Genomic DNA, 14,295 nt, shown 5'->3' with positions numbered 1-14,295 from the left:
TTTGCCAAAGGCAAAAGGAAATTAAATGCCCTGAACCTTAAAATATTAATTAAAAACTTAATCTCTTATGTAAATTTTGTTTTCTTTCATAATTGTTAATGCTATACATTTAGGCGACTGAATTGACCTCTAGGAGGTCTGAAATCATTGAACATTACATACTATATGCTGCAAGTGCCTTTAATCAGTTTTCTAGGGATAAAAATAACAATAGTTTGTATAAATCATGTTTTCTTTCACCAAAAAAAAAATTGTTATGTAAATCTTTTAGACAGAAAATATCATATGCTCTAAAATCAGGTAGACCAAGATTTTTCCTCCACTATTGAGGAATTTTGGAGTAAAATTTCAACATTTAAAAAAGCAAGTAATCCACTGTTGTATCAAAGTATAACTTAATTTGTTTCCAGAATAATGACTCTACCATATAGCAATGCATGTGTATAAAACATATTCGGCATCATAAATTTAAACAAAACAAAATAAAGTAATAAGTTGTCACATAATTACGCCTGCTGCCATCCTTCATGCAAAACAGCTTATAGAATCAGCAGGAACTCATAATGCCTATTATAATGATTAAACAAATGATGATGTCTTAAAAACATTTATTAATTAATATGTATGAAATGTATGTATATATGTTTTGCTGAGGTCTGGGTATCCGGACGCATAGGCTGGGAGGGTAACCATATGCGTCGACCAAATGGAATCCGCACTACTACACTGACATAAAACTTTTTCAAACTGTTCAAAATAAATTCCTTCGTACATTATATTTCAAATTAAACTGTCACAGTGATAAATCCTCACCGGCAAATCTTACTTCAATATTTCTGATCTTAGCTAGAGAAGAAAGATTTTGAGATTATTGAAAATGGCAAAAAGAGGGAAAATTTGAACGGTTGTAGGTTGAGATGGAGAGTCGGTGTCCGAGTGGATCGAAGTCACGATAGCTCAAGTGGTAGAGCAGCGGCGTATTTAGCCGAAGGTCGTGGGTTCGAATCCCGCTTGTGACACTGACTTTTTTATCTCAACCAAGACCTTAGAAAGAATAATTAATTGATTGAATTATTTTTATTTTTAAAATAATCAATAATTGTACAGATTCTCCAGAAATCCTTGGTAAACTCCAATTTTATGTACCTCCTTGCCACCTTAGAAATCATAAAATATTTTTTATTGAATATAAAGGAACAAATTTTTCACTACACTCCTCGATGCATCGCATGATGATAGAATGTAACAACTTATGCAATATGATTTATTTAATACTTCTGTTTCTTCATTAAAATATGTTACTTAAAGCTTAATCATTTTATTTAATTAAAAAAGCTAAAAATGTACTATGTATGTAGTTATAATGCTTTACTGTATTATTTTTATATATTTTTGTTTATAATTCCTAGTTGTTATAATTATATAAATAGAGGTTTTAATTAAATCTTTATGTTGTTTTATTATAAGGATTTTATTGTCTTTTTCATTGATGTACAGTAAAGAGTTTTATTCTTTATTAATGTTGAGTTAGTTATTGTATTTTTTCTCCTTACTTTTGTATAATTTTTTTTAAGAAATGGGTTTTTGACCTGTAAAAAGTGCAAAATGTGGTAGCATGTGGTTCAGGGTGGATAATGGAAGAGAAAATATTTTTTTAATAAAATAGCTTTGGCATTTTTCCACTTTTTTTTACTATAATTAATAAGGTATTATGTATATGGACCACTTAGTTGAGGAGAGAATTTTTTTAACAAAATATTCAAATACTTAATAAACTTTATACAAAACACTACATGCTAGGTAATAGGTTTAAATGTAATATTTTTAGGATTTTAGGTAGTGAGGAATTTTTTTAAAAAATTTGGAATTGGGAAAAATGCACAACTCGGTTGGGGAAATTATTTTTTCAGAACTGGCAACACTGGTAGTCGAAGTAGGGATGATAGAATATATGTGCCTGAAAATACACGTTTCCCGTATCCGTGCCATGTGGTCAGTGAGCCTGTCAGTGAAATACGGATTACTTTAAATAAATTATACATTAAATAAATGCGGTTTTATCGTCAGTTTAATTTAATTGTGTCTTGAATGTTTTTTCGTTTATGTTGATATATAATGCCACCGAAGAAGGCGAAAGGTAAAAAGGGAGATGGGGAGGAAGAAAGTCTCCCCGACAGTTTCCAAGGCAAGGAAGGGAAAAGTGTCCAAATAAAAAAAAAAGGTGGAAAAGGTAAGAACAGACACGATTCCGACAGCGAGGCCGAAAATTCCAAGGGTAAACAAAATAAAATCAAGGGGAAAAAAGTCGAAAGTGAGGACGAAACCGAACAAAATGCCCTTGCCGATAAAACAGAAGTCAAGCCTAAACAGAAAGCCCCAACGAAGAAAAAACAGAAGAGCAAGGGAAAGAATCAAGACTGGAGCGATGATGAACAGGAAGTAAACGTCCTCGATAATGTCGATCAGTCAGAGGAAGAGATGAAACCCGTTAAAAAGCAAAAGAAGAAAGGAAAAAGCAAGACAAATGTGAGTGAAGACGAAGGTATCAAGTCTGAACAAGAAGAAGAAGAATTAAAATCAGTTAAAAAGCAAAAAAATACAAAGAAGCTAAAAGGAAAGAAGCAAGACATGAGTGACGATGAACCTCTTGTCGACATGATGGCCGATGCAGATTCCGAAGAGGAAGTAAAACCTGTTAAAAAACAGAAATATATAAAGAAGCCTAAAGGAAAGAAACAAGACTTGAGTGATGAAGAAACTGTTGTTGACATGATGGCCGATGCAGATTCCGATGAGGAAGTAAAACCTGTTAAAAAACAGAAAAATATAAAGAAGCCTAAAGGAAAGAAACAAGACTTGAGTGATGAAGAACCTGTTGTTGACATGATGGCCGATGCAGATTCCGAAGAGGAAGTAAAACCTGTTAAAAAACAGAAAAATACAAAGAAACCTAAAGGAAAGAAACAAGACTTGAGTGATGAAGAACCTGTTGTTGACATGATGGTCGATGCAGGCTCCGAGGAAGAATTAAAACCAGTGAAAAAACAAAAGAAAAAAACTAAAAAGAAGCAAGAGTCAGAAGAATCAGAAGTCGGTGACGAACCTCCTGCTGAACCTGCCCAGGGAAAACAAGCATATGTGGCAGAAAACACATCGAAGCCCAATTTGATGAATGAGACTTATATAATACCATCACACAAGTATGAAACCAGGAGCAAATTCCCTGAAATGGAAAGCTTAACCGAAGAATTGAAAGACCTTAAAATTGAACCGGAACAGAAAAAAATGGAAAAGAACATCAACCCGGTCAAAAAGGTCGATCCAGATTTCTCACCTGAACAAGAATCAGTCGAGCCCACGGCTGCAGTTGACGGTAATTTGATCATCATTAATTTCATATAGTTTACCCTTATAAAAACCAAATTTAAAATTTTATATTAAGCTGGTAAATTTGCTATTATAATAATAGATTTCGCTGTTAATTTTGCATTTCAGAAACTGCCAAGAAACTTACCCACAAGGAGAAAAAGAAATTGAAAAAAGAGGTATAAAAGAAATTTTCTAAATTTATATATATTTTTTCCAACGATTGTTATTTAATTTCAGATGGATTATCTAAAACAAGTTGAAACCTTGACAAAAAAGGGAGGGCAGGGCCACAGTGCCTTGGATGAGAACTTTACAGTTTCCCAACCAGAGAAATCTGTTAGCCAGCTACAAGCTCTGGAAAATGCAGTTGATATTAAAGTAATTACATATAATCATTAAGCCATTTTGTGTTGGGAATTCTGAATGTTTTTTTACTGCCTTTGTAGATTGAAAACTTCAGTATTGCAGCTAAAGGCAAAGATTTATTTGTCAATGCTAACTTGTTAATTGCAAATGGAAGGAGATATGGCCTTGTCGGACCAAATGGGTAATTTATTTTTGTAGTAAATTTTAATTCTCAATGTTGGGATCATTGGTGGTCAAAGTCTCTCTTTCACTTCAGGGGGCTATTGAAGCCAACTGGGCGCGGGCATGACTAAGTAAGGTGGAAACTTGGCTGTCTGGGAATATGTACCTTATCTTTGTACCTGTTCCATCCTTTTATTATATCTTGTGTACAGAATTATTTCAGATGGGAAAATTGATATTTGGGAGGGGAGCTAGAGGTTTTACTAGGTCAAAATTTTGACCTTTGGGACTTGCCCCGCCCGTTGTTCCACTTTAGGCCCCCACTGTACATCATAATAAGGCCTCTTTATTAATTTCAGGTTTTTATACTTCCAAACATCCTTTGTTGAATTTTTTTTCTTATTTTTGTATGTGTGTTTTATGATGGCTTTCTCTTTGGCCAGGCTTTATTTATTTAATTTTGTGTGTCCTAGTACCAGTTCAACGTGTATTCACCGAAAAATAATACAAAAAAATGGTTGCTTGTTAAAAATATGTTTTTCCAACACACGTCCAAACCGTCATCAAACTAATGGGTTGAAAATTGAGTTCACGCATTCCAACATGCCACAAATGCATTCTCAAACTGTCAGATGGGTTTTCCAGCCCGTTTCAGGCGAGGTTTTTGAACAGCAGAACTGTCCGAGGATTTGGTTATGGACTAGCAATCAAACAAGTGCTGACATTTCCCTTTGCTTTCGGTCTAGTCAAATCAGAAAGTTCTTATAACATGCCACATAATGTACGGTAAAAAACCCTCAAATATGCAATTAATTTGCTCTAAAAATATTAAAATATGCAGGATGAATGTCAGACACATCATCTGGCTAATAATTGAATAATTTCTTTTTAATAGACTTTTTTTTTCATTCAGGTGCATTTTTAAAAAAGAAGAAAAATGTTGCACAAAAAATTGTGAAATTGAACTGACTGTATTTGTTTGTCATATGATGTTCTTATTTCCTTACATTACGCGACTGCTTCAGGAAAATTAATTTTTAAGGAAAGGGAAAATTCATCCAGAAGTTTTTGGATATGGGGGCCTTAAAAATACTGATTATTTTAAGAATTTTGTTGTGTTGGTTTGTTTATGTTAATAAACTATTGTAATACAGTAAAATAACAATAAAAACCTAAAAGTTAAAAAAAAATTGCAATTAACTTCAAATATGAAAATTTATGTAGAATAAAATTTGAACCATTGTACCACGGACGTAGGATTTGGATAAATTTCTGATCTAAACCACTCAGTTCTTCCAAATCTGTAAAGGGTGTCAAATTTTTGTATTAGTTATATATTACTTCACTTATTTTTTAATTGAAATCTGAATATTTTCTATTTTTCAGCCATGGTAAAACGACACTACTACGTCATTTAGCGAATAGGATTTTTCCAATACCTCCTAGCATAGATGTTCTCTATTGTGAACAAGAAGTCGTCGCTGACGATACAACGGCTGTTGATTCTGTTTTGAAAGCAGATACTAAAAGAACGGCCCTGTTGGAAGAATGTAAAACATTGGAAGCTCAACAGGAAAAAGGCAGCATGTTAGGTCAAGATAGACTGAAAGAAGTGGGTGGTTTATGTTCGCTCTGTTTGACACGTTTTACAATAAGTAATGTTTGGCTCTCGTTTTAGGTTTATGAAGAGTTAAAAGCAATCGGAGCAGATTCAGCTGAACCTCGAGCTAGAAGGATTCTTGCTGGTTTGGGTTTTTCTAAAGAAATGCAGAACCGAGCCACCAAAAATTTTTCAGGTGGATGGAGAATGAGAGTTTCTTTAGCCAGAGCTCTTTTTGTTGAGCCTACGTTATTGTTACTTGATGAACCTACAAACCATCTCGATTTAAACGCTGTAATTTGGCTAGATAAGTATGTTCACAGGATGTTTAAAAATATATTCAAAATCTGAAGGCATTCATTTAACTTTTTATCACTTTAGTTATTTGCAGGGTTGGAAGAAAACTTTATTGGTAGTTTCTCATGACCAAAGTTTCTTAGACAACGTCTGTAATGAAATTATACATTTAGATCAACTTAAACTTCATTATTACAAAGGAAACTATTCCATGTTTAAAAAAATGCATGTTCAGAAAAAAAAGGAGTTAATCAAGGAGTATGAAAAACAAGAGAAGAGGATAAAAGAAATGAAATCTAGTGGACAATCAAAAAAACAAGCTGTAATAAACTTAATTCAATTTAATAAATTTTCATAAGTTTTGCACATTACATTTATATTTTATTTAGGAAAAGAAACAAAAAGAAGCGCTGACAAGAAAACAGGAGAAAAATAGAAGTAAACAACAGAAAAACGAAGAGGACAATGGGCCGATAAGGCTATTACAAAAGCCTAGAGATTATATAGTAAAATTCTCTTTCCCAGATCCTCCTCCACTTCAACCTCCCATTCTCGGACTCCACCGTACATATTATAACAATTAGTAATAGTTAATTTAAATATTTATTAATTTTTCATTTTCTAGGTGTCACATTCTCTTATGAAGGTCAAAAACCGTTATTTATTGATGTAGATTTTGGTATCGATTTGAGTTCAAGAATAGCTATTGTCGGCCCCAATGGTGTGGGAAAATCAACGTTTTTAAAACTATTAGTTGGCGAACTTACACCGAACAGAGGAGACATGAGAAGGAACCACAGACTGGTAAACCTCAAGACCATGATTCAATAATTTGGCTTAATATGACTAAATAAGATTTTTTTATAATATGTTAAATTTTAGAGAATAGGCCGATACGATCAGCACTCAGGAGAACATTTAACAGCAGAAGAAACACCCGCGGAATATTTAATGCGATTGTTCGATCTTCCTTACGAAAAGGCAAGGAAACAGTTAGGTACATTTGGCCTTTCAAGTCATGCTCATACAATAAAAATGAAAGATCTTTCTGGCGGGCAAAAAGCTCGAGTGGCACTAGCCGAATTGTGCCTTGCTGCTCCCGACGTCGTCATTTTGGTAATTATTACAATCAGTTGTACCAAATATTGATGGTATCGTAAAGTCTCGAAATTTATTATTACTCATTTAATCATTTCAGGATGAACCCACGAATAATTTAGATATTGAATCAATCGATGCCCTAGCAGAAGCGATCAATGAATATAAAGGCGGTGTAATTATAGTCACTCACGACGAGAGACTTATTAGGGAAACGGATTGTACACTTTGGGTCATAGAAGATCAAACCATAAATGAGGTTCTTGGTGATTTCGACGATTATAGGAAAGAATTACTCAATTCCCTTGGAGAAGTAATAAACAGCCCAAGTATTGCAGCCAATGCTGCTGTTTTACAATAATGGCACATACGAAAATTGAGATAGAAGAATTATTTATTGAGGACATGTTAATTTTTTAAATATATTTGTATAGTTTGTATATGTCTTCTTTAAATCAAATACTTGCAAATTGTACTATTTACACGCATTATCAACAGATTTTTTTTATTGACAGAGAAAGTAATGTAAAAGAGAGCAATTTTATTTTAGCATATGGGTTAGAGTGAATATTTTATGCTAGAGAGATAAAATTATGCAGGTAAAAGGAAGGAAATTCACATAGCTAATACTGGTATAAGGTAAGTTAATTCAATTATCCAGTTTTCTATCTGAAATGTTAGTCAGGATTAGTTATGTGGTCCAGTGAATGAGGCATTGAAACTATGCCAAGCTTTCTGTTTTATTTCACCTTCGTCAGGGCTCTACAACAGATATACAAGCATATAATTTTTTCATTACTCATTTATGTAAGTGAAAATTGAGAATTAAATTACAAAATATAACACATTGACAACTTACAGATTACAATTAACTTACAACTTACAGATTCTTGTCAATTGTCTATTTTCACTTACATTATAAAAATTATGTATTTTTATATTTATTGTAGAGCGCTGAGGAAGGTGAAATAAAAAAGAAAGTTTGGCATAGTTTTCAGTACCATAACATTCGTAGGACCAGATCCCCAATCCCACCCAAATATAATTTCATTAATGAATGAAAATATTCTGACATTGACCCTCACATTGGATGCTGAAACGACTCCATTGTAGGTAGTCTCCATTTTATAAAAATATGCACTGGCTTGATCTGGATTATCTTTTCCTCTGAAATTTGTGTAATGGCTGTCACAGTTGTCAACAATACTTGTATGTTGCAACAAATAAGTACAGGTTTTGCAGAGAAGGATACCCTATGTTCAGGGTAGAAGCAGAAAATTGAAACTGATTTGAAAAAGTCAACATCTAATTAATAAGATGTATGATAAGTTGTGCATAAAACTGTTAAAGGTAAATTAAGCTGTAATATTTATTAAATTATTTGTCCGTGAGTTCCACAATAACGGATGGTTGTTTATCCATTTGAACTGTTTGTACTACATGAATTTTGTAATGGAGGCTTGGAGTTAAAAAAATTATGTTGGATTTTTTTTTGTTTTTAATTTTGACCCACGAGATTTTTAACTTTAAGCCAAAAGTTATTAGAGGAGCTGTTGATATGGAGCCATTATTAATTGATGATTGATTGAGAGACTGAAGATCTTGATTGAGCAGAGAGATAGCTTCAGAGATTGAAAGCAAAACAGTATCATCAGCATATAGGCAAAATTGGGAGAAATTAAGAACTAATGGAAGGTCTTGTTTATTTGTTCAGCCACTTCCAACTCTTCGTGACTTCATGGGCCAGAGCTTCCTGTCAGCTGTTACCATCCAAGTTCCCCCATAGATGAGAACGACACCCCTTAAAATATCGATCTTGCCCTTGATGCCCTCTTCCTTTTGTGATGCACTTTCCCTATCTGCCTCTTCTCGAGGGTACCCTGTCTTCTCATTATGTGGCAAAGTGCTTCAGTTTTGCCTTTATTATTTCCCGGAGTGTGGATTGGTTTGATCTTGTCCAAGGCACTCTCAGAATCTTCCTCCAATACTTCAAAAGCATCTATCTCCTTTGCTCAGCCTTCCTTATGTCCCAACTCTCACAGCTATGGATTACATTGCTTTAATTATGTGGACTTTTGTTGTTTGATTGGCTCTACTATTTTATCAAGAATTTACATTACTCTACTCCCAAGAAGCACATGTCTTCTGATATTCTGGCTGCACTTAAAAATACATAGTCTGTCGCTGCTTCCACTTTTTCCCCCTCTATTTGCCAATTATCAGTCAAGCTGATGCCATAAGCTTAATTTTTTAGGTTTGACTGTAACCCAGCTTTTGCACTTTGTCTTTCACCTTCGTCGTATGGCTCCTCAACTCCCTTTCAGCCATCAAAGTAATATCATCTGTATATCTGAGATTGCTAATGTTTCTTCCAGCAATGTTAGCACCAGCCTTGAATTCCTTGAGCCCAGCACATTGCATGATGTATTCTACATACAAGTTGAATAAGTAGGGAGAGAGTATACAACCCTGCTATACTCCTTTCCGAATTTTAAACCCATCTGTTGCTACATGGTTGTTATACAGTTACTCAGACAAGATGATATGGTATCCCCATACCACCAAAAACTTGCCACAATTTATTATGATCCATAGAATCAAAGGTTTTACAATAACCAATAAAACAGAAATAGTTTTTTCCCAGAAACTCCCTGGATTTCTCCATTATCCAGGGAGGATGTTGTCCATTTGGTCTATAGAACTGCTACCTTTTCTAAACCTAGTTTGAACGAATGGCAAGCTCACTCCATGAATTGCTGGAGTTTACCTTGCAAGATCTTGAGCATTACCTTACTGGCAAATAGAATAACTGCCACTGTTCAATAGATTTCAATATTCTTTAGATATTCCCTTTCTTTGGTATGGGGATATAAGTTTATTTTGTCCAATCTGATGGCCATCCTTGAGTTTTCCAAATTTGCTGGCATATGGCATGCATCACCTTGACAGCATCATCTTGCAAGACGGGAAGACCATTTACAAACCTAGTAAAGAGTAAAGGTCAAAGGATAGAACCTTGGGATACACCAGCTTAAATTGAGAGAGAAGAGAAGATAGAATTTGATCCTTTAGAAGCTGAGTTCTATCAGACAGATAGGAAGAACTAAAAAGATGAATCAGATTCCAAATAAGCAAATTATTATTTACAGATCCTAATTCAATGGAAAAATAATGTAGATCAATAATAGTAAAATTATTATCATAAATGCCTAGTCGGACGTCATCTGAGATTTTAAGAAGTCTTACTACTATGAAATTTGTGGAAGCCAGATTGAAAAGGGGACATAAGTGCAGGGAGTTGATTTCATAAATTTAGATGAAATACTACATTCAGTATGTTTTCTTTCTTTAATAGGAAAATTTTTCCCTCTAAATTGGAATTATTGTGTAAAATAGCATGTCATTAAAAAGTTTAATTTTTAAATATTATACTTCAACAGTAGGTCGAATATTGGACAGCATGGTATTAAAACCTACCCGAGGTTTTATTGATGAAGTATAAACTTAGGCACGCTTGGGATGTATATCATGGATAACTGAAAACATTTATTTTCACTTATATTTTTCTTTTAGATCAAACTAAAAAACGGTAATTAACCCTACAACCATTTAATAGCATAATTATTCAAACTTAATTCACCAAAGTCACAGAAAATGTTCATGTTTTAAATCAACTTTGATCTGTACATACTACACCTTATCAATAGAATTCTAAAGCTGTACGTTTCAGTTTGATATTATTTAAAGCTCATTTTATAGCTTCGCGAAGGTCCATACATATCTTATTATTCGGCTCAGGCTAAACATTAAAAATATAGATATTGCTACGCTTCTCATAATTTATTGCAAATGTACTAGCACAGCTCGCAAATATAATTAGCTCTTTTACTTTATTAAGAAATAGAAAAATTTACATTAATTTACGCTAAAACTAGCCTTGTATGTCTTCCTATATGCCTTTCTGTTTTTATCAATGGGTATAAAGTATAAATTCAACATGATTTAGTCTGGTCGTTTCCGATCATTTTGCTTTGCTTGACCACCATGACCCGGTGCTGAAGAGGAAATGTATCTGACAGCCAAAACAGCGAGGATAGGACATACCAGGATGATTGGAAACAGCAAAGTACAGATTCCTCGGAGTCTGTAAAGATACACACCCCCAAGAGGAAATTTATCTTTTAATGATTCTGATGAAAGTTATATTCAAAGTAACAGTCAAATGTGTGGTGTTTAGTGACCATTAGTCAATTTGGAGATCGTGAGATGCGGTCTGGTGTGACTTAGGTTTTAGAAAAAACATTTTCTTTGTCGTGCCAACATTTCGACGATTTTTATTGAGCCCTGAAGATGATCTCAATAAAGATCGAAACATTGGCATGATTAAGAAAATGTTTTTCTAAAACCTATGTCATACCAGACCGCATCTCACGTTCTCCAAAAGATAATGGTAAAGTTTTTTTGATTGTCATTATTTTGGCTAGTTTCAAGGACCTTTGCATTGGTACAATTTTTTTTCAATTTCACCATGTTAATGTTATTGTTATGTCATCTTTTATTTGCTATAGTGATTTTTTTTTTCCTGTCAAGATGTTCTTTCCCGCATTACGCCTCGGAGGGGCAAATATCCTACCTTCGCTGCATAAATCGATTTTAAATAAAGCCCCCCTGGGCTGCCTTTCTGTCTTATCGAGGAATGTGACTCACAAGACAACTCAAGCTATGCCTGAGCTTCCAGAGCACGAGAAGGAACCTGAAAAACCTAAAAAGTGGCTATCGTACAACAACCTTATTTTCCCTCCACAAAAGCCTGATGAAGAGCCTAGGCCAGCCGTAAGTAATAATCTTATTTTTTCTTTAATTATTATATATTTGTTCCTTTTCAGTATGTCTGCCATGCCAAGTATAACATTAAGTACAGCCCAAAGAAAATGTGGTACGTTGCTTGTTTTGTAAGAGGCATGTCAGTGGATGAAGCTGTGAGGCAGCTCAGTTTTGTCAATAAGAAGGGTGCTGTATACGTCAAGGAGGCGATACTCGAAGCTCAAGAGCTGGCTGTGGAGAAACACAATGTTGAATTCAAAAGCAACCTCTGGGTTGGTCAGTATGGGCAAAAATGCTTAAAATAATTTAAAAAAAAATTTTTTTACCTGTTCTTTCAGCTGAGTCGTTTACTGGAAAAGGCTATGTAATTAAAGGATACAGGAAGCACGCAAGGGGTAAAATAGGTATGGTGAAATACAAGTATTGTCATTATTTTGTACGTCTTGAAGAAGGAAAGCCACCTGTAAATTATTACAACAAACCTTCTATGGACAAGGAGTCCCTCCTTTCAAAATGGCTCGATGAAATGAGAGCCCGGCGGCCAGTCAGCTCTTTGTAAAATGCATTTATTCTAATTGTAAATAGTAAATTTTATTATTATTAATAAACTTTGAATTCTTCTTGTTTATATTTTTAAGCTCTAAATTTCTCGCCAACCCTGTGTGCTTGTTGAATTGGATTTACAATTTGCTTTCTACTGAGGTCATTATATTTAAAAAGTACCTTTAGAGCTAACAATCAATCACATCCCAACAGAATGTTTCAATTTGAGATGGAGTGAATATCCGTTGAAATATTTTTCTTTATTGTTTATCCTTTTTTTCCCTTGTTGGTTGTGTTGTTTATTAACACATTCGTTACAGCCATCGTTATGGAGTGTCGCACTAAACCCTCCCCATAAACGTCATTCCAAAAAATTAATGGGAATACTTGAAGAAATAGCTTGGTCTCCACGTTCATCAGACATAAATCTGTGATTTTTTTTTCTTCTGTAGGGACACAAAACCATCAATTTACAGGAACGAGCCATTTTCAAGTATTGAAGAGCTGCAAACGACATTGACTGACTGTTGCGATAATGTTTTGCACAGCCAACTACATAATGAGCAGATCGTTTCGATTGGGCAAAGTAAATTAGCAGAATTATTTGAACATTTATTATGAGTACTTTTTTTAATTTAATTTATTTATTAAAGCTAGTATTATTAGAACAACCATTAATTTTACAATGATATATATAGAAAAATGTTTATATTCTTATAAACCCATTGGTACTATAAGATTAGTATTTACAATTTTTTAAAGTTACACTAGTTAATATAGTTTTGTTCTTTTTAAACTTCTGACCATGTTTCGATTATGTAGGACTTTGATCGCTTCCACATTCTCGACTTGACTGAGGCAAGACTAGTGTTTGGTGGCAAATTTTTGTATTTCTGCTGTAACCTCAAGGATCTTAAGACCTCTATGTAAGTCCTTATTCCTTAAGGACCTCAAGGTGCATTGATTATGTAAGATTTTCTTTTGGAGTGTTTGTATAATTTTGATATTTCTGTGTTTGGTATAACCCCCATAGTTGGCTACCATGTATTCACAAGTCTTTAGGACTTGTTTGTATATTTTAATTTGTACAATAAGGTTGGAGCCGCATCCTTTTTTTCTCTTTGTGTTCTTTCCATCTCAGATTGGCTTCTAACGTCATTCCCATTTATTTGGCTATATCGCTGTATGGTAAAATAATTCCATCGATTGTGAGAGACAGAACATGGTCCACTTTTTTATTTGTAAAACTGAGCCTGATTCTCCATTTTTGTCCATTCGTTTACATTGTTACAAGCCTTTGAAGGATTTTTAATGGTGGATGGTCGGTCTTACTATGTTACTGCAAAAGTTGCAAATTTTACTCAATCTATTTTCGATAAATCACTGGTGTATAACAAGTAAAGCAGTGGACCTAATATGCCACCTGCATTTATGTTTTTATTCTGAATATTGATCTTGTTTGACGCTAAAATGTCTGTCTGATAATCCGTACATACTTCGTTGGTAGCATCCCTTTTAGTTTATTGATGAGTCGTTCATGCCAGACCTTGTAAAAAGCTTGTAAGACATCGAGGAATAAGGCAGAATAATTTATTTTATTTTATTTTAACGCAACAAGATTATATCAATCCAAAGGGTGCCGATGTGCCCATTTGTATGTCGGGTTCGAATGCTGAGCCAGTGCCTAAACCATTGCAACCACCGACGCCCCTGAATTTGGTCTATTGATGAATGTCTTGTTCATAATTCAAATTGGGATCTTTTTTTCTATAATGGATTTTATTCTTTTTAACTTTTCGAAAAGCATAGAGGCTGTTGGTAGTCACAATATTGGTCAATATGATTTGACCTCGTTTTCTAGGGTTTTTTTCATAATGACTTCTGAAAATTTACAGATGCTGAGAATATAATCCATTCTGATTGCAGCATTACATTTAAATAAATAATTAATTTTATTTAAATAATTAAATTTTTAAATAAAAAGACAGTTTTTTTTCAGCTATTTAAATTTCATTTTATATTTTGTCATTATTTTT

General features: G+C 33.8%; 2 protein-coding genes across 2 annotated transcripts; both read left to right on the top strand.

Annotated features, from left to right (window-relative positions):
• The first annotated feature begins 1,950 nt into the window (after positions 1 to 1,950).
• Positions 1,951 to 7,332, top strand: LOC106673881 (ATP-binding cassette sub-family F member 1). Its single transcript, XM_014406254.2, has 11 exons — positions 1,951 to 3,373; positions 3,496 to 3,545; positions 3,607 to 3,747; positions 3,816 to 3,916; positions 5,284 to 5,509; positions 5,576 to 5,808; positions 5,879 to 6,116; positions 6,184 to 6,358; positions 6,420 to 6,598; positions 6,677 to 6,910; positions 6,993 to 7,332. Exons 1-11 carry the CDS (start codon positions 2,116 to 2,118, stop codon positions 7,251 to 7,253), a joined length of 3,096 nt encoding a protein of 1,031 aa, XP_014261740.1. The 5' UTR covers positions 1,951 to 2,115; the 3' UTR covers positions 7,254 to 7,332.
• A 3,035-nt stretch (positions 7,333 to 10,367) lies between these two features.
• Positions 10,368 to 12,344, top strand: LOC106673604 (39S ribosomal protein L22, mitochondrial). The gene is made up of 4 exons (XM_014405771.2): positions 10,368 to 10,481; positions 11,483 to 11,725; positions 11,779 to 11,992; positions 12,055 to 12,344. Exons 2-4 carry the CDS (start codon positions 11,483 to 11,485, stop codon positions 12,273 to 12,275), a joined length of 678 nt encoding a protein of 225 aa, XP_014261257.1. The 5' UTR covers positions 10,368 to 10,481; the 3' UTR covers positions 12,276 to 12,344.
• The last annotated feature ends 1,951 nt before the right edge of the window (positions 12,345 to 14,295 follow it).

This window comes from Cimex lectularius, unplaced genomic scaffold (genome assembly GCF_000648675.2).
Source record: "Cimex lectularius strain Harlan isolate CLEC.00 unplaced genomic scaffold, Clec_2.1 scaffold6, whole genome shotgun sequence".
NCBI lineage: Eukaryota > Metazoa > Arthropoda > Insecta > Hemiptera > Cimicidae > Cimex > Cimex lectularius.
The sequence above is the reverse complement of the archived record's forward strand: the minus strand, read 5'-3'. Positions and strand labels throughout refer to the sequence as shown.

What these genes read in the sequence shown, in the direction of transcription:
- LOC106673881 (XM_014406254.2), top strand. Translation starts at nt 2,116, where the DNA reads ATGCCACCGAAGAAGGCGAAAGGTAAAAAGGGAGATGGGGAGGAAGAA. An exon ending in GCTGTAATTTGGCTAGATAA is followed by an intron (nt 5,809 to 5,878) that starts GTATGTTCACAG and finishes TTATCACTTTAG; the next exon opens with TTATTTGCAGGGTTGGAAGA. An exon ending in CTCCCGACGTCGTCATTTTG is followed by an intron (nt 6,911 to 6,992) that starts GTAATTATTACA and finishes TAATCATTTCAG; the next exon opens with GATGAACCCACGAATAATTT.
- LOC106673604 (XM_014405771.2), top strand. Translation starts at nt 11,483, where the DNA reads ATGTTCTTTCCCGCATTACGCCTCGGAGGGGCAAATATCCTACCTTCG. An exon ending in ATGAAGAGCCTAGGCCAGCC is followed by an intron (nt 11,726 to 11,778) that starts GTAAGTAATAAT and finishes GTTCCTTTTCAG; the next exon opens with TATGTCTGCCATGCCAAGTA. An exon ending in CAAAAGCAACCTCTGGGTTG is followed by an intron (nt 11,993 to 12,054) that starts GTCAGTATGGGC and finishes CTGTTCTTTCAG; the next exon opens with CTGAGTCGTTTACTGGAAAA.